Below are 19,206 nucleotides of genomic sequence, written 5' to 3'. Positions count from 1 at the left end.
CATTGAATTTATCATAAAACAGTTGTTTATGATAAAATAATAGGCAAAGAAAAGAAAAGGAGAATCAACCAAATTGGTCACATGAGGCAACACAGCTTTGAACAAAAATAATAGGGGATATTTTGCAATAAGAAGGTCATAATAAGTTTTGGGAATCATCTCTGGTTATGGATCTCCTTTATCTCTACCCTTTTCCATATGTATTATAGATCTTCATTTGGATTTCTTGGAGATAAACAGAGATCCTTTCACCCTCTAAGCCAAAGCAGTAGTATTATATTTCAGGTTTGTCACAGGTAGAATGGGCATGAGGGGAAGATCCAGCCCAACCTTCTGAGGGAGTTTTGCCAACGTTGCTTTTTCCTATAGGAATTGAGCTCTGAGTTCAAAATTATCTGAATTAGAATTTGAAGTATTTACTTTCATAATTTTACCACTTTTTATTTCTGTATAAATAGAAGATAAGGGAGGATATGTGGCAAAGGATTAGAAATGAGTAACGATTTTACAGTTGTCAGAATTTAACTTGGAATCCTGACAAGGAATACTAAGGGACTAAAGTTTGTACCCACACATGCCCTGGAGCAGGGTGAGGAGTCATATTAGTTCTTCCTGCTTCAAGACTAGATTGGTTTAGGCATAGCAGAGAAGTTAAACATACTAGTGGGTGAGCCACTGACCCAGCTCTTTGACTATTGGGCAAGCAGAGGCAGAATGGAAGCAAAGGGCACACAAAGTTTGAGACATGCCAAAAGGAAATTTCTACCATGACAATCTTTGAAAGAAGAATATTAACAACTCTCATAAGCAAATGGGAAGATGACTCAGGTGTGCTATTATCTGAGTCATTTTCCTGATGCTGGAAGCAGGTTTATCCTTGGTGTAGCCAGAGTCTCCTACCTGCTGGGACCTTCACCTCAAACTGGTGAGAAGCTTTGGTAGCTTGAGAAACCAGCACAACAGGACCAAAGCTGGCAGAGTTGAGAGTGAAGAACGTTTTCTTACTGGAAAATCCAAGCTTTGAGAGTTCCTACAAATTCACAGCAGACTAACAGTAAGTTGCTGCAGTAGGATCTGGATGTTAATCATGACTCATAGGCATGTAACAGCCCAAGGAAGCCATATTTCTTCTTTTGTATTTTATCTGAGTCTCCTTGATGCACTGTGGTTCTATGCCTTTGAGGTTGAAAGGGAATGAAAGCAAGGCAGCTTGGTCCCTCTTAGAGTGAGCTGTATATTTTAGTTTCCTTATTCATTTAAAAATTTCTAGTTGGGCCAGGTGGTACAGACCTATAATCCCTGTGGCCAGGAAGGCTGAGGCAGGAGGATCGGGAGTTCAAAGCCAGCCTCAGGAACTTAGCAAGGCCCTAACCAACTCAGAAAGACCCTGTCTCTAAAAATATAAAAAGGGCTGGGACTATCTCAGTGGTAAAGCACCCCTGGGTTCAATCCCCTACCAAAAATAGATAGGTAAGTAGGGCTCAGGATGTGACTCAGTGTGTTTAATTCTCCCCACCAAATTCTGAATTTCAAAACATGTAAGCTGGGGCATGATGCTATCCAGCTACTCAGGAGGCTAGAGCAGGAGGATTGTTAGCTTGAGGCCATTCTTAGCAATATGAGGAGCCCTTTTCCGTCCCCCACCCCCCAAAATTATATAGGACCAATCTCAAACTGTTTTTATAAACAAATTCAAAGTTCCTGGACATTTTAACTGTCAGAATTAAAGGAATGTAATGGCATGGAAGAGACAAATAGAATCAGGAGAGAAGGTGCAAAAATAAAATGAAAAAATGAGGATCTGAAGTGACTCAGCAAAGTAAAGTTGATTAAAAGGAATCAAAAAACTCCCACTTTAAATCTGTTGAGAAAGCAAACACGTGGCCTATAATGCAATATAAATAATGTAGGCAAATTAATTTGTATATGGGCTGCTTTAGAAAGTTAAACCTTAAGGTACCTGCCACAGAGTGTTACAAAAACTTTCAAGTTGATGGTTATGGGCTCCAGGAGAAAGGGGGGGGTATCAGGGGCCTGACCTGTAAAAAAAATAAAAATGGCATTTTTTTCAAATATACCTTTTTCTCAGGTCTGGTCAATTGTTCAGCTATACTGAGCACCATTGTCCTTCTTTTCCCAAAAGTTCTTGCTGAGTAACCCCATTATTGACTGTAAAAGCCAGACCACAGGAGAGCTGCTAACACTAGGCCTCCCTCCACAAGTCAGAATGCTTGGTGCCTGAACACTTTCTTTTACGGAAAAGGATGCTGGCCTAATGCAGCTCTTGGAAAAGCTCCGGGTGCAGTGTCTTATTTTATTCAGCCCTTGCAAATTGCCCTTTTTGTGTGTTTTTCATGTTACAACAGGACAAGTCTTATCATAGTGATTAATTTTCCCAATTTGCAGTTTCAAGTTAATGACAATGCACCCCACTACCCCACTTCAATTCCTGGATAAGCATTGGAGAGAAAGTGTAAGATATCATAGAGAACAGATGATCACTTAGGCAGAAACTCCAGTCTTAAAAGAAACCTTTTCATTTATATTCTCTTTCCCAAGTAGCTGCTAGAGTCATCTGTGCTTTATTCAACTTTCCATATCAGTGAAATAATTTAATGTGGACTAAATAGCTATGATATTGGAAATGACCTTCCTCTGGTATTTAGAACTATGTTTTTCCCTTAGGGATATAATGATATATGGAATAAGGAAGAATTTGATCTTGAGAGTGGTTTTTCATTTTCATTTTTAAAAAATTGTTGCACATTCTTGGCTAACCCCTGGGACACCCACCTTTATGCATCTTCTTGGCTCAACTTAATCACATTCCTCTAGTTCCCTCCTCCCCATTCTTAGCAATTAAATGTTGAAGTGCCTTGTTGGTATGTTATCAGGGTTGCAAGTTCAACTGCTTGATGTATGACTCACTTCTGGTGCCCTTTCTTTTATTTTCATAAAAGAGAGCCATTTGTTATATATCCAGAGTCCAAAAGTTCTTAATTACTCTTTGACTGTTAAAGGAGGGTTGTTCTCCTCTGCAGTGGAAGAGTAACAAATCAAAACAGGATTTTACCTAAGAAAGCACATACAATATTAGCATAATTGTTGAGAAGTCAATGTCACTATGTGTATTAGAAAAAAGGGGAGAGAAAATTCTTTTACTTTTGATAGGTTATATCAGACCCTTAGAGATAACAAAATAGTTTATCATTTACTACGGGTAAGGGATTTATCACTAATTAGTTTTTTATGTTTTGCTTTCCCTCATTCATTGATCACTGTTCAAAAACCATTTATCAGATGGTTCCCTATGAGCCTGTTTCCTATTAAGAATGGAAAACTTGGAATGGAACCACCATTTGACCCAGTTATCCCACTCCTCTGTTTACACCCAGAGGACTTAAAAACAGCATACTACAGGGACACAGCCATATCAATGTTTATAGCAGCACAATTCACAATAGCTAAACTGTGGAACCAACCTAGATGCCCTTCAGTAGATGAATGGATAAAGAAAATGTGGTATATATATACAGAAGAGAATATTACTCAGCATTAAAAGAGAATAAAACCATGGCATTTGCAGGTAAATGGATGGAGTTGGAAAAGATAATGCTAAGTTAAGCAAGCCAATCCCATAAAAACCAAAGGCCGAATGTTTTCTTTGATATGAGCATGCTGACTCATAATGGTGATGGGAGGGTGGAGCATGGGAGGAACTTTAGATAGGGCAAAGGAGAGGGAGGGGAAGAGAGGGGGCAGGGGGTAGGAATATTGGTGGAATGAGTTAGACATAATTACCCTAAGTACATATATGAAGACACGAATGGTGTGAAAATACTTTGTGTACAATTATTGTGCTCTATAGTGTAATATGAAATGAATTGCATTCTGTCACCGTATATAACAAATCACAATAAATATATAATTTAAAAAAAGAATCAACAAGTTCATCACCAAATGGATATCAAATGCCTTTTTAGTCCAAGGTGTTGGTATTGTGGAAAACAGAAGTATCATGTATAAATCTTAAGACCTTTTGGGGAAGGTGAGATACACAATAAAACTAATTAATTGTTTAAAGGTGGTACAGAGACCATGTGCTATAGAAGTTCAGACTACTGTGATCTGGGGTCGGGAAAGGCTTTCTAAGGAAGGAGAGGGCTTGAAGGAATGGAATCAGATCAGAGAAGGTGATTACTGAGCATGGTGGCACAAGTTTGTAATGCCAGAGGCTCAGGAGGCTGAGGAAGGATGATCCAGAGTTCAAAGCCAGCCTCAGCAACGTAGTGAAGCCTTAGGCAATTTAGCAAGACCCTATCTCTAAATAAAATAACAAAATAAAGGAAAGAAGAAGGTGGATGTGGAGGCAACATATAGAGGGCAGTTGGGTTATGTGAAGATGGGTAGCCATGGGAGATAAAATTTGTTTGATCCTTTGGTATCTTCCTTTGCTTCAGTTTCTCTCCCTAAAATGGAGGTGATAACAGTAACAACCACAAAATTATTGTGAGGACTAAATGATATGAGAAAAACACTTAGCCAGAGACTAAGACAAAGACTCAGTACATGTTAGCAATTGTTATTTTATATTATTAGTAGTATTGCAGCAGGGCCTTGAATGCCCAGATCTGACATGTGAACCTGCATCATGTGAGGAATTGATATCATTGAAAATTTGAGCAGGGTGATGACGTTCTGAAATAAATCTGAGGGGGCTGGGATTATGGCTTAGCGGTAGAGCCCTTGCCTAGCACGTGTGAGGTCCTAGGTTCCATCCTCAGCACCACATAAAATATAAATAAAATAAAAGTATTGTGTCTAACTACTTCTAAAAAATTAATGTTAAAAAAAATCTGGGGGCTGGGATTGTGGCTCAGTGGTAGAGTGCTCGCCTACCATGCATGAGACACTGGATTCGAGCCTCAGTACCACATAAATGTAAAATAAAGATATTGTGTCCACCTAAAACTAAAAAATAAATATTTTTTAAAAATCTGAAAAAATAATGTCTTTTCAATGAGAAGGATGATTGTTAGACCCTTTTTACTAAGCATTGGGCTAGATTACATGGTTTTAAAAGTCTCTAATGCCCAGATATGGTAAAATTATTAAATCTATTTCATTTTTACCCAATTTCCCATAGGGTGGAACTACATAATATATTAAAACTTGGTAAGAATGTAAAATGATATGATGGAGAGAGATGAATGATGTATTAGCTTGCCAACCTAGTGGTAGGGGTTCTTCAGCAGAACAAAGTTCCCGACATTCGGGTATAATTAACTGCAGCTCAATTCTTGTAAGTCTTGGGATTTTCTTCCCACTGTTTCTTTCATCTTTGCTTGGAACAATGTGAGACCCAGCATGTCTGTTGCTCTCTAGCTTTCTCCTTTTCTTTGCTATCCCTGCCATTCTGTTCTAAGACATTAGTCAAGTAGCTTTCCCTGTCCCATTTCCACATGGCTCCTGGCTCACCTACTCTGCCTCTTCACCTTTGAAGCATCCTTTCTTAGGGTTTCTGGTTCACGTAATTTAGCAGTTCGTAGTTACTCTCTAGGTAACACAACACAGGTAAGCACTCTTGAGATTTGTTATGTAAGATGATAAAAAGATTTTTCTACTTTGAGGATAGTTGGTACTCCAATTTCATGCCTTTCTTCCATCTTTGATGCAGCTGAAAAAGAGGTCTTTAAAAAAATACCTTTATTTATAGATTTTTATGTAGTGCTGAGGATCAAACCCAGTGCCTCACACCATGCTAGGCAAGCTCTCGACCACTGAGCCATAATCCCAGCCCCAACAAGAGGTCTTTTTGTTCCTATTCCAGACAGGGTTCAAGAGGTTGTCATCCAAACAGATCAGGGCCTTTGGGAGATTTGGCGGCACCTAATCCCAGAAAATATTCTCCTTTGGCTTCCTCCCTATTTTATTCTTCTGGGTGATCTGAGTGGGCCACCTTTCAAGATTCATGTTCCTCACTGAGTAAGGGTGAGGAATTGTCAGCTATCAGCTGTGTTCACTATCTAGGAAATAATAAAAGCATGAAGGAAAAGAAAGAAGAATATGGGTGCTATGGATGAAACCCCTGGAGAATCTGCTGTAGGATGAATTACTCATTATTTATTTCATTTTGCAAAATCTCATTGAGTTCAGGCATTGCTGTGGACTCACAGCTGTGGATGAGATATGGACCTTTCTGGTCTAGAAAAAAGTAGTAAATTTAAAAAAGAGATGAATAAGAAGTATTTGGTTAGAGATCACAATATGAAAAAGATAAAACAGAATGCTGTAGTGAAGCCAGGTGCTCATAGAAGGCATCTCATAGAGGTGAGATTTAAGCAAAGATCTGAAAGAAGTAAGAGTGAACCATGTGGAGATACCAGGGAAGAGGATCCCAGGCCAAGGGAACAGGAAGTAAAAAGGCCCAAAGGAGCTTGCTTGGGATGTTTGAGGCACAGCAGATAAGCCAGTATAGCTGGAGCAGTATGATTAGAAATAAACTCTTAAGAAGTAAGCTGAGACCAGATCATGTACAGTGTACAAAGGCAGGTTATGGTGAAGATTTTATTTAAAAAAATTTTAACTAGTACATAAAAATATACATAGTGGGCTGGAGTTGTGGCGTAGTGGTAGAGTGCTCGCCTAGCATGCATGAGGTACTGGGTTCAATCCTCAGCATCACATAAAAATAAAATGATGGGTTATTGTTTCCACGTACAACTAAAAACAAAATGTTTAAAAAATGTACATAGTAATGGGGGTAATGTGATGTTTCTATATGTGTCTACAATGTATGATGTTTAAATCAGTTAAACACATCTACCTCTTCAAACATTTACCATTACTTTTGGGTAAAAACTTTCAAAATTATTTCTTTTAGCTTTTGGAAGTTTACAGTACATTGCTGTTACTTAGTCACCTTATTGTGAAATAGCATGCCTAAACTTCTTACTTATATTTAACCATTGATCCACCTCTCCCCTTCCTTTCTTACTCCTACTCTCCACATTTTAGATCTCATTCTGACCTTGACGAGAAGCCATGCCATTGGGGGGTTGAGGCAAGATTCTCTGTGGCTGTCATATGATTCTGATTCCAATTCTATCAGTGACTTGGCTGTGTGAACTTAAATGTGCTCTTGGTCTTCAGTTTGCTGTTAGGTAAAATATGGTTAATGATACTTATCCACAAGTAAGGTTAAAAGAATAGTTTTTGGTTACAAAGGACTTGAGACCTAAGGATGTAAGGTATGCTACAGAATAATTACCACTAGTCTCCATAGCAATCATTTTTAATACCTGTCTTCTTTCTAAAATGTAAAAATAATGTAGAACTGTATTCTAACTAGCTGCATCTTGGAAATTAAAAAAATACATATCAGGAAATTATGTGTCCAATTTCCCTTTAAGTTCCATATAAGAGATTTAGGATACCCCTCTTTTTGAAAAGGGCACCTTTTCAAGCTTCCCAAAAGTTGAAAGCCAACATATATCATATAATTTGGGAATAAGAAAACATTTTAAGAGTCCTTCCAATCTGTTGTTGGGGCAGGGTCTGATTTCTACATGGAGAATTCTTTTTTAATTAAATTAAATTTAATTTATTGATCCTTTTTAGTTATTCATGACCTTAGAATCCACTTTGACATAGTTCTACAAGCATGGAATACATCTCATTCTAATTCTGACCCTAGTACTTTTTTTATATTTATTTTTTCATTGTAATTGAACATAATATCTTTATTTTATTTGTTCATCTTTATATGGTGCTTAGGATTGAACCCAGGGCCTCACTCGAGCTGAGCCACAACTCCAGCCCCCCCCCCCAGTACTTTTTCTTTCCCTTCTCTTTCCCCACCCACTGCTCCCTTCCCTCTATTGATCTTTCTGCCATCTACATAGAGATGTCTTAAAAAATAATTTCTAAGCCAGGTATAGTGATACATTCCTATAGTTTCAGGTACTTGGGAGGCTGAGGCAGGAAGATTACTTGAATCCAGAAGTTCAAGGCTAGCCTGGATAACAAAGCTGAGACCCTGTCTCAAAAAAAATCAAAACAGAGTATAGCTTAATGATAGAGCTGCCTTGAGTTCAATCCCTAGTACTTAAAACATAACAAATAAGCAACTGTTCCTTACTGTGAAAACCACGTGCTTCTAGTGCATGAGCAATCATTTAGGGTGGGTGTCTCCCAGTCTAGGAAGGCTGCTGTGTTATTTGTTCAAGTTCAGTGAAATAAATTTTGATCATGAAAAAAATGATTTCATCATTTTACAAATGAGAAAACTTGAGAGAAGCGAGCTTGGAGGACAGTTTCACTGCTGATTAATAGGGCATCCTGGCTGAGAATCAAGATCATAAGAATTTCAGGCCTCTTCTCTTTCCAAGTGGCCTTTCAAGCATTATGCTGTATCCTCAGATTCATGAGCTACCTACCTCAGTGTCGTATTCAAACCTAATTGAGGGGCTGGGGAGGTGGTTCAGTGGTAGAGTGCTTACCTAGTATGTGTGAGACCACACATTCAGTCCCTAGTACTGCAAAAAAAAAAAAAGTCAATAAACAAACGTAATTGGAATGATACAGGAAGTGATTTACTGTAATTTTACATCTCTTTGCATCTCTATCATAATGATGTGCTTTGCTAATATTGGAAGTGGCAACTGCTGAAAAAACTTTGCTTGGTGAGGCAGCTGTACATAACAAAAAAATTCACAAACTATAATTTGACTCTGGGCCACAAATGTTTTGCTCTGTATTTTAACTTCTTTTGCCCCCTCTTTGTTATTGGCTATGGATTCTACAAGGGTTCTTCCAGTTGTATCACTGAAGGTTATGGACTTTGAGTTTCAGATTTGATCATAATTCAAATTCTAATTGGGTTATATTTTTTTCATATTAATTTTTGCCTGGAAAATATATCTAAGTTTTTGTCAAACATAATTATTGTTTTGCACAGAACAATGTTTTGCACAGAATAAATGCTCAATGAATTTATTCAGGTGAAATGAGCTTGGCATGAAAGAAAATGACCTCAATATGTAATTTTGGGTCTTCTGCTTCTATCATTGTAATAACATATAAACCAGAAAATAAGAAAACGTATATAATCACCATTATGACTAACATTTTCCTTATGTATGAATGTAGATTTCTTATAATAAACTAAAATAAAGATTAATTAAATATGAGAACATATGTATGTATTCTCACATCTATATGAGACACATATTGAGCACTCCTAATCCTGAACCCAATGGGTTTTTTGATTTTTGGATTAGGGATATTCAAGTGTTAAAGTCATTTATAAAAGTACTCCAGGATATGAAACACCTTGGTCCAAAATATTTTTTATAAAGCATACTCAAGTTGTCATGAAAGATAGAAGTATACTCCAAACATACGTTTGATCCTCTGGATCTTTTTTTTTAATATTTATTTTTTTAGTTATAGGTGGACACAATATCTTTATTTTACATTTATGTGGTGCTGAGGATCGAACCTGGTGCCTCATGCATGGTAGGCGAGCATTCCAACTCTGAGCCACAACCCCATCCCCCTTAAAGAGGCATTTCTTTTTTTCTTTTCTTTTTTTCGTGGTGGTGCTGGGATTTGAACCCAGGGCCTTGTGCATGTGAAGCAAGCACTGTACCAACTGAGCTATATCCCTAGCCCTTTGGATCTTTTTTTGGGGAAGGGGAAGGTCCTGGGGATTCAATTTAGGGGCACTCAGCCACTGAGCCACATCCCCAGCCCTATTTTGTATTTTATTTAGAGACAGGGTCTCACTGAGTTGCTTAGTGCTTCACTTTTGCTGAGGCTGGCTTTGAACTCATGATCCTCCTGCCTCAGCCTCCTGAGCTGCGGGGATTACAGGTGTGTGCCACTCTGCCCAGATCCTTTTTTTGTGTGTGGTGCTGGGGATTGAATCCAGGGCCATATTCATGTGAGGCAAGCACTCTACTAACTGAACTATATCCCCAGCCCCTCCTTTGTATCTTTTAAAAAAATTGTTTTTTTAATATTTATTTTTAGTTATCGGCAGACACAACATCTTTGTTTTATGTGGTGCTGAGGATCAAACCCGGGCCGCACGCATGCCAGGCGAGCGCGCTACCGCTTGAGCCACGTCCCCAGCCCCTCCTTTGTATCTTAATACAGTAATATTTACTTAATTAGCACTGAAATGCAAGTTCATATTTTTTGCTCAATCTCCTTTCTATTGGTAACCATTTAGGCCACATGGCTAATCCCACAAATAGAAGCTATAGCATTTATCTGTCTGTAACCTGTTGGTGTTCCTCATACACTGATGTGTTTTTGCCATTTATTTTAAAAAATTGCTGATATTTAAACTAGTCAAAGTAGGCACAAACATTTTCTTTTTAAACTGGTTTCTCTTTAAACTGGTTTCTCTAAAAGGAAATGTCCCTTAATATATATTTTGCTTGCTCATATTATAGAGAAACAAGTTATTGATGCTTCAAATACTTTGCCAGAAGTTAAGTAGTTTGCAGGAATGATCTTGCCAAATAATAGTCTTTTCATTATTAAAGTCCTTAAAATAGTCAGGGATCATACTGGAAAATCAAATGACTGATTGAAAAATGACAAGCTTAAATCTTCCAGCCAAGTTTTGTGAGTAAGACAAGATGTACAGGAAAGCGTATTCCCCATATTCACCAGGAGTCAATTTTTCAGTCTTTGTTTCTACTCCCATCCTGAAGTGATTTTAGGTCCATCATCCTGGGGAATTGAAACTGGAATCAGTTCTACCTTTCACTATGATAAATGCTTACCACAGTCTGTAGTTTGTTACTTCTAGATTCACCAGAAAGCTCCTAATTCCTTTTCTCACCCCATTAATCAGCTTCCAGGACTCTGTTTTTAGGGGAGAGTAGACAGATAGAAGGAAGGAATCAGTCTTCCTCCCTTTCCACATTCCTATGGGCTTTTCTGTGAGTTGTAGTAGCAGATTACTCTTTAACTGTTCAGAATTCCTAATTCCAAACAAATTGCAAGGTCCCATTGGGCCTGCTGATTCAAATCTCAGCCTTCAGGGCATTCAACAGCAAGTGGTAGGCAATAGATGTCTCTGTGCACTAGAAGCTAGACTTTGAGCAGTGGGGGCTTTGGAACAACATAGATGAGTGCAGTAAAATATACAAATAAAATGTAAATATGAAGTGTGTATGTGTATAAACTTAGATTTGTGGTGAATAAAACAAATTAAAAGGATCCAATCATGGTTTGCAATTAAATGGGGAAAATATACCATAGTGAAAGGGTCAGTGATTCAGATGCTTTATAGATTTTTTTCTTGGTGGGGATGGTACTGAGGATTGAACTCAGGGGCACTCCACCACTGAGCAACATCCCCAGCACTATTTTGTATTTTACTTAGAGATAGGGTCTCATTGGAGTTGTTTAATCCCTCCCTTTTGTTGAGGCTCATTTTGAAATTGCAATCCTCCTGCCTCCACCTCCCAGTCCATTGGGATTACGGGTATGTGCCATCAAGCCTAGCTAAGTATTAAATATTGATAATTCTTCTCTAGATATTTGGTTATCTGAGAGCAAATGACTTGAATCCACACTCTCCATCTTAAAGAAAGAAAATAATGAAGTTTTAGTATGGTGACACATGCCTGTAATCCCAGAGACTTGGAAGGCTGAGGCAGGAGGATCACAAATTTGAGGCCAACCTTGGAAACCTAGAGAGACCCTGCCTCAAAATTAATAATAATAACAAAAGGGCTGGAGATATAGCTCAGTGGTAAAGTACCTCTGGGTTCAATACCCAGTTTAAAAAAAATGTAATTCTTAACAAGCTCTCATGGTTGTTTGATTGTCCAGATACAATGCCTAGGAAGCCCTTTAAGGGTTTTAGTTCAAAGAACCTGGCGAAATGCAATGTGTATGAGGACGAGGGTATCATTGCTGGTTTTCTTTTTAATATTTTTTTAGTTGTAAATGGACAAAATACTTTTATTTTGTTTATTTATTTATTTTTATGTGGTGCTAGAGATCAAACTCAGTGCTTCACAGTGTGAGGCAAGCACTCTACCACTGAGCCACAACCTTAGCCCCTCATTCCTGTTTTTTTTTTCCATATAGGTATTCAAGAGAAGGTATTTTTACTTGACTCAACTTCCTGATGGTTCATATATTCTCAATTCCTATAAAGATGAGAAAAATTCAAAAGAATCTAAAGGTTGTATCTACTTAGATGCCTGCATTGATGTTGTTCAGGTAAGGCTAACAAGGTAATTTTCTTTTTTAAAGTATGTTATCTATTAAAAACCTCTGCATTTTCCCCTCTTGGTTAATGGTACCTCCATGCTAGAAACCTGAGAATCCTCTTCAGTGCCCTAGTCTTGCTCATTTCAAAGTTGATGAAGTCCTTTTGTTTTTTCAGTTTGCACTGCCCTTTGTCTGGTTCTCCCTTGTATCCTCTGGCATAGAGTTCTGTTTTCTTGCCTCCTGTTTTGTTGTCCTGCTCTGGCCCCATCTTCTGAGACATAGATATGGCCCTTGACTTATCTTCTCAAAAACTTTTAGCTCTTGATTTACTGCCTTACAAAGGGAGATCTGAAGCTCTTCCCATGACATTCAAGGTCCACAGTGACTTGTCCCTACCCTCTTTCCTAGCCTCATCTTCCCTGCACCCTCTTAGATACTCTGGGTTCTGGTCACACCAGGCTGTGCACTCCATGGAGTGGTATGTATATGTGGTTTTCCTTACATTTTTTTTTCTTCTTGCTATATACAGTCCCCTTCTGTTCTAGTTTCAACTTTTTTTATCTTTTGAAGCTTAGCTTAAATGCCACTTCTGCTGTGAAATGTTTTATATTTTCTTCCTCACTCTTATGCCCACCAAACAAAACTAAGCTCCTCCTCCCTCATGCTACCACTTTGGTTTTTCCTCTATTGTTTAAATGAATCCCACTCTTAATTTGAGATTCATTCTGAACGTTCCTTTTTGTATTACAAGGACCATGTCTTATTTGCTTCTCTATCTCCTATAATAATTAATAGGGCCATGCACACCAGAAGGACTTAACAAATGTTCGTTGATTTGAATTACTAAGGAGGCATAGACAAAGACAGGGTGGGAAAAGAGGGCAGAGAGATTATTCAAATAGGAAGTTCAGCTGACTGAGAGGAGCCATTATAACAGAGCCAGGGTGGCACAGTGGACTATAAGGAGCGCTGAGCTGATTAGGAGGCAAGAGATGTCAGAGTAGTGTCCTTGGTTTACCAGAACCTTAACTTTTAAAACTAAAATGGGGGATGAGGCTTGGGCTCAGTGGTAGAGCGCTTGCCTGGCGTGTGTGAGGTATTGGGTTTGATTCTCAGCACCACATATAAACAAACAAAATAAAGGTCCATCAGCAACTATAAAAATAAAATAAAAATTCAAAGCACTTTTAAAAAGTATAAACATCTTTGTTAAATAGAAGGTGTTTATTTGTTTTTGTTTTTTTGTGCGTGGCACTGGGGATGGAACCCAGGGCTGCCTTTGACCACACTAAGCCAGTGCTCTACCACTAGCTATACATTCTCAACCCAAAGGTGCTTTTTAAACATATAATTAAAGCTTTATTATTTAACTGAAAAAAGAATGCACAATTTCTGGATTTCCTCATTTGATCCTAGTCTGAATTAACCTTTTTTGTAGTCCTTCTACAAACAACTATTTGTGATTCTTTCTTCAAAAGAGTTTGAAATATGTAAGTCTTTATGACTTGTTTTTCTATGCTTTGAAGATGAGAAGAAGGAACTTTATTGGTTTCTTCTTGAATAATGACCATGCTGTACAAAATTATTTATTAATAAACCTTTCTTGAGTACTGAGGCATTTGGGTGGAGAGAGTATGTCATTTCTTTTGTCATAACAGGAAAGGTGGTAAAGTAAAAGAGCATGTTGAATATTGAGTAAAGGAGGTGGCTTTGTATTTTCCTTGTATACTAGTATTCAGCATAGGCCACTTCCATGTATTTTACTGGAGTCATAATTTGATTTGAGCCAACCGTGCTCTTCTTTTGTGCTGTTATGATACATTTGACATCATGCGTGCTCAAATGAATTGTCTGTGTTTATGTATTAAGTGTCTGTATTAAGTGTCTCATTTTAGATCACACACTTTATGGTGTGATCTAAAATAAGTATTGTGTTTATTTCAGGTCACATTTAAGGTTTAACTTTTAAGAGCTAATTTTGAAAATTATAAATATGCAAGGAAAACTTTAAGCAGGGTAGAACTAGTAAAATGTTTGCTTGTTTTTGTGGTCGTAGTTTAACTTTCTAAATGTGAAGGATGCCAAAAGGCTTTAAGTGATAATATTTATTCAAGTTGGCATAAATTAAATAATTTGTGCATATACCACTGTGTTTAGTCCCTGGGGGAACAAAACAGATAATGTATGATACAGTCATTCATTGTCTGGGAGTATCTATTCCTTGTTGAAAGAAGCAATTATTTCATGAAATTATTGATGCATTTGTATAAAAAGAAATAAAAATGAAATCTAATATTAAAAGGACAGCTAAGCTAACGGAATGCATATCTTCTTTTTCTCCCCTCTAGTGTCCCAAAATGCGCCGTCATGCTTTTGAACTCAAGATGTTAGATAAGTACAGCCATTATCTGGCTGCTGAAACTGAGCAGGAAATGGAGGAATGGTTGATAACTTTGAAAAAGATTATTCAGATCAATACTGACAGTTTAGTGCAAGAAAAAAAGGAGACAGTAGAAACAGCACAAGGTCAGAATTTTTAAATGATTCGCTACTGAGGTAAAGCCCTTATCTTTAATCATGGGAATATCCTTTGTGTAGGGTAAATATGGAACTCTTAATCTTGAAGGTTGACCTGCTTCTTCATTAAAAGTGACTATAGCTGGGTGCCATGATGCATGCCTGTAATCCCAGCAGCTCAGGAAGATTGTGAGCAGACAGGAAGATTGTGAGTTCAAAGCCAGCCTCAGCAAAAGCGAGGAACTAAGCAACTCAGTGAGACCCTGTCTCAAGATAAAATACAAAATAGGGCTGGAGATGTAGCTCAGTGGTCCATCCAGTTCCCCTGAGTTCAATCCAAGGTACTAAAAAAAAAAAAGTGACTATAGAAGTTGATAGACTTTTTAAAGAGTTGTTGTTGCATGGACTCTGACACATGAAATATAACCAGACTAAAAAGGATTAAAAATTCATGGCAGATTTTCAAAAGTCCATTAAAGTTTTCCCTATGCTTTCATAATCAAAATTCTTCGCAATAAATTTAGTAGGAGAGGATGGGGTAGGAGAGATAGGATATTTCTCTTAGGTGATTAGTAATGGTCTGTATGGTTTAGAACATCTGCTTTTAATGAATTTGCAGATGATGAAACTAGCAGCCAAGGAAAAGCTGAGAACATCATGGCCAGTTTGGAAAGAAGCATGCATCCGGAACTGATGAAGGTATATCTTCCTTATGGCAACTTGCCTTCAACTGAGACAATACAGGATTTGCTATTAAAGTTTTAAACTGGATTCCATTTGGCAATGTCATTTCCAAGTTAAAAACCACAGCAAATTGGTGAAATAGGTAGCAATTGTCAAAGAAAGTTATATTGCTAAAGATGGCCTTATAAGTGTCAAGTGGACAGTTGGGAAAATCTTTTTTTTTTTTTTTTTCTAGACATCAGGAAGGAGTTCCAGCTTTTTGTGACTCTACTCATTTTTAAAGAACATTTTCCAAGTTTCTTTTAAAAAATCTTATTTTTAAATATTTTTATTTTTTAGTTGTAGTTGGACCCAATACCTTTATTTTACTTATTTATTTTTATGTGGTGCTGAGGATCGAACCCAGTGCCTTGCACATGCTAAGTGAGCACTCTACCACTGAGTCACAACTCCAACCCCCTTCAATCATTTTATATACTGTGTGGCACTGTGTGTGATACATTCAATTCCATTACTATATGTCATTCCTAAAATATTCTTCTTTCAAGGGGTTAATGATGTACATCATACACATGATATTTAATCTGATAAATTATGTGTATTCATTACATGTGAAAATTATATATTCTTTATAGGTAAATATGTATGTCTATGAATAATTTCATCAGATAAAGACTTTGTTAACATCTTTTTTTGGGGGGTAATCTGGGATTGAACCCAGGGGTGCTTAACCACTGAACCTCATCCCTAGCCCCTTTTTATTTTTTTGTTTTGAGACAGGGTCTCACTAAGTTGCTTAGGACCTTGCTAAATGCTGAGTCTGGCCTGGAACTTGTGATCCTCCTACCTCAACCTCCTGAGTTGCTGGGATTATAGGCATGTGTGCCACTGTGCCTAGCTTAACACATCATGTTATTAATTTTTAATTTTCTTCTCCCTTTGGGAATTTGAAATGGACTAGTTTTAAATTATAGAGTTGATTATCATACATACAAACACACACTCTCACACATTTCATATATACACACACACACACACACACACATATACACACTTTTCTCTGTGGACTTTCTATATAATACAACAGAAAGTTAGGTTGTGCTTGGTGGCACACACCTGTAATTGGAGGATCACTTGATCAAGACCAGCCTAGGCAATTCAGAGAACCTTTCTCAAAATAAAAATAAAAAACAAAACAAGAAAACACACACACAAGAAAAGAAAAAACAAAGGGCTGAGGCTGTAGCTCAGGGTAAAGCACCCCTATGTTCACCACCTAGTATCATTAATATTATTAATAGTAATAACAACAACAATAATAATAATAAATAATGAAAAAAGAAAAAAGTAAGAAAGCTAGGACTCATTTATACATTTAAATGCTTGTCAACCCTATGTGCATTTTTTTTTCATTTGAGAGCTCTATTTTGTTCTTCTTTTGGGGCCAGTTTCTACATTTTTTTTGGTTGTTCAAAACATTACAAAGCTCATGACATATCATCTTTCATACATTTGATTCAAGTGGGTTATGAACTCCCATTTTTACCCCAAATACAAATTGCAGAATCATATCGGTTACACACTCACATTTTTACCTAATGGCATATTAGTGACTGTTGTATTCTGCTACCTTTCCTATCCCCTACTATCACCCCTCCCCCGCCCATCTTCCCTCTCTACCTCATCTGCTGTTGTTCAATTCTCTCCCTTGTTTCCCCCCCATTTCCCCTCACATCCTTATGTGTATTTTGTACTCATTCCTCTTCCTCAATTGCTGATTCAAACAATTTTAGAAGTTTCTTTTTTGGCGATTTAAATCTACTCTTAAACTTCAAAACTGTTTCTCAAAAGTCTAGGAGTATACTCAGGATCCCTTGACCTTAGCTTTCTGTGGTTCTGTAGATTATAATTGTGTCCTCTCTCAAGTTTTGTCATCCCAGACTGTACAGTCCATTATGTTTGCTAACGTGATGCAATCAGAATTGTATATAATATTTCATAGTTAACATTGTGGATATGTAAAATATTGTGATTTCTCATTTGTTTCTCTTATGCATTCAAAGTCTCTTGGTTTTCTTTTTATGTGAATTATGGGATGAACCATATTATTGGTATTATGGAGAAGCTCATAGAAAGTAAAAGAAGCAGATCTGTAGCTAAGTGTGGGTCATAGTGATGGTGATACATCTCTTCCTAGTTAAGCAATCATACTTTATTCATATTAATTAAATGGAAAGTAAGAATGGAATATTTTTGATCTGTATCAGTACTATTTTGAAGGACATGAACTAATATTACATGAATATTTTTAAATTTTAGTATGGAAGAGAAACAGAACAGCTAAACAAACTCAGTAGAGGAGATGGAAGACAGAATCTCTTTTCTTTTGATTCGGAGGTTCAGGTATTATTGATACATTTCTTGAGTCCCAGAATTGTTGCTTATAAATAACATGTGTAAAGTGGTTAAATCATTGCCTTTTTTTTTTCGCCAGTGGTGACTATAGATTGTTTTATATTTGTCTTGTTCCCTTTGAACTTGTAGCTTAAAACTGACTCCTAGCTCAAGAGGACTGTCACATATTGCAAATGTATATATATATATTTCTCAATTTCCAAATTCTTTTCACATTACCTTATTCCTTAACATGGATAAATTAATAACCCTTAAAAGATTATTTCAGAGCTCTTTTAACTCATTAAGTAGAATTGTGATCTTGTGACAGTGAATACCTACAGTATAGAGAATACCGAATTAAATGACAATTGATTTTCACATTTGATGTGGACACATTAAATTGGGGTATTTTCATGTCTGGCTTAATCGAATTTTAAGTAGTTGGTGAAGCATGACAGTGCAGATTATGTGTATTTTAACCTCATTTATTAGAATTAGGAAATTTTTGGAGTAAGATATTTATATTCGGCCTGAGATTGTAGCTCAGTGGTAGAGCACTTGCCTAGCACATGCGAAACACTGGGTTGATCCTCAGCACTACATAAAAATAAAATAAATAAAATAAAGGCATCGTGTCCACCTACAACTAAAAATATATTAAAATATTTATATTCATCAGATATAAATATTTAATTACATGATATTTTCTAATTAAATCTTTGATTTGTTTAAATGGACAAAGTCTACATTATATAAGTGTTATGAATCGTGTTTGTAGTAAAACATATTTCATGAGAATATGAAATTATTTGGGGTGAATGTTCTTGGTTTTCTTTTGTACTTTTCTTTTTTTTAAAATATTTTTTTAATTGTAGATGAACACACGATATCTTTATTTTTATGCAGTGCTGAGGATCGAACCCAGCGTCTCACACATGCGAGGCAGATGCTTTACCACTGAGCTATAGCTCCAGCCCCTCTTTTCTTTTTTTTAAATATTTCTTAGTTGTAGTTTGACACAATATTTTTATTTATTTTTATGTGATGCTGAGGATCGAACCCAGTGTGTCTCAGATGTGAAGCAGGCGCTCTACCAATGAGCTACAGCCCCAGGCCCTCTTTTGTAGTTTTCTATAGGATATTTTTAATTAGTTTGATTTTGTTTGAAATAGAAAAGTAGTATATAGGCATTAATGTTTTTCTCAGTGAAAATATAACATGAAAATATAAAACAGTTTGGGAAAAAATGATATTATTGTTGCTTCATATAGTTTTCTAATTAAAGTCTTTTTATTTGGTTTGAAATGGAAAAATGTTTAGTTTATAAATAAAGCAAACAGTTTTCTTTAATAAAAACACTACATG

At 36.8% G+C, this 19,206-nt stretch overlaps 1 protein-coding gene across 1 annotated transcript in view; it reads left to right on the top strand.

Moving 5' to 3' along the window:
- The window catches only part of Dock11 (dedicator of cytokinesis 11), a 152,413-nt gene that overhangs the window by 20,121 nt on the left and 113,086 nt on the right, over positions 1-19,206 (top strand). Inside the window, exons 7-10 of the mRNA XM_077793613.1 lie at positions 12,118-12,252; positions 14,592-14,769; positions 15,380-15,459; positions 17,764-17,847. Of these exons, the coding sequence (XP_077649739.1) occupies positions 12,118-12,252; positions 14,592-14,769; positions 15,380-15,459; positions 17,764-17,847 (477 nt within the window). The remainder of the gene's footprint in view (positions 1-12,117; positions 12,253-14,591; positions 14,770-15,379; positions 15,460-17,763; positions 17,848-19,206) is intronic.

The sequence above is a fragment of the Urocitellus parryii genome, chromosome X (assembly GCF_045843805.1).
Source record: "Urocitellus parryii isolate mUroPar1 chromosome X, mUroPar1.hap1, whole genome shotgun sequence".
Classification (NCBI taxonomy): domain Eukaryota; kingdom Metazoa; phylum Chordata; class Mammalia; order Rodentia; family Sciuridae; genus Urocitellus; species Urocitellus parryii.
Note: the sequence above shows the minus strand (reverse complement) of the source record. Positions and strands in the feature narration are given on the sequence as shown.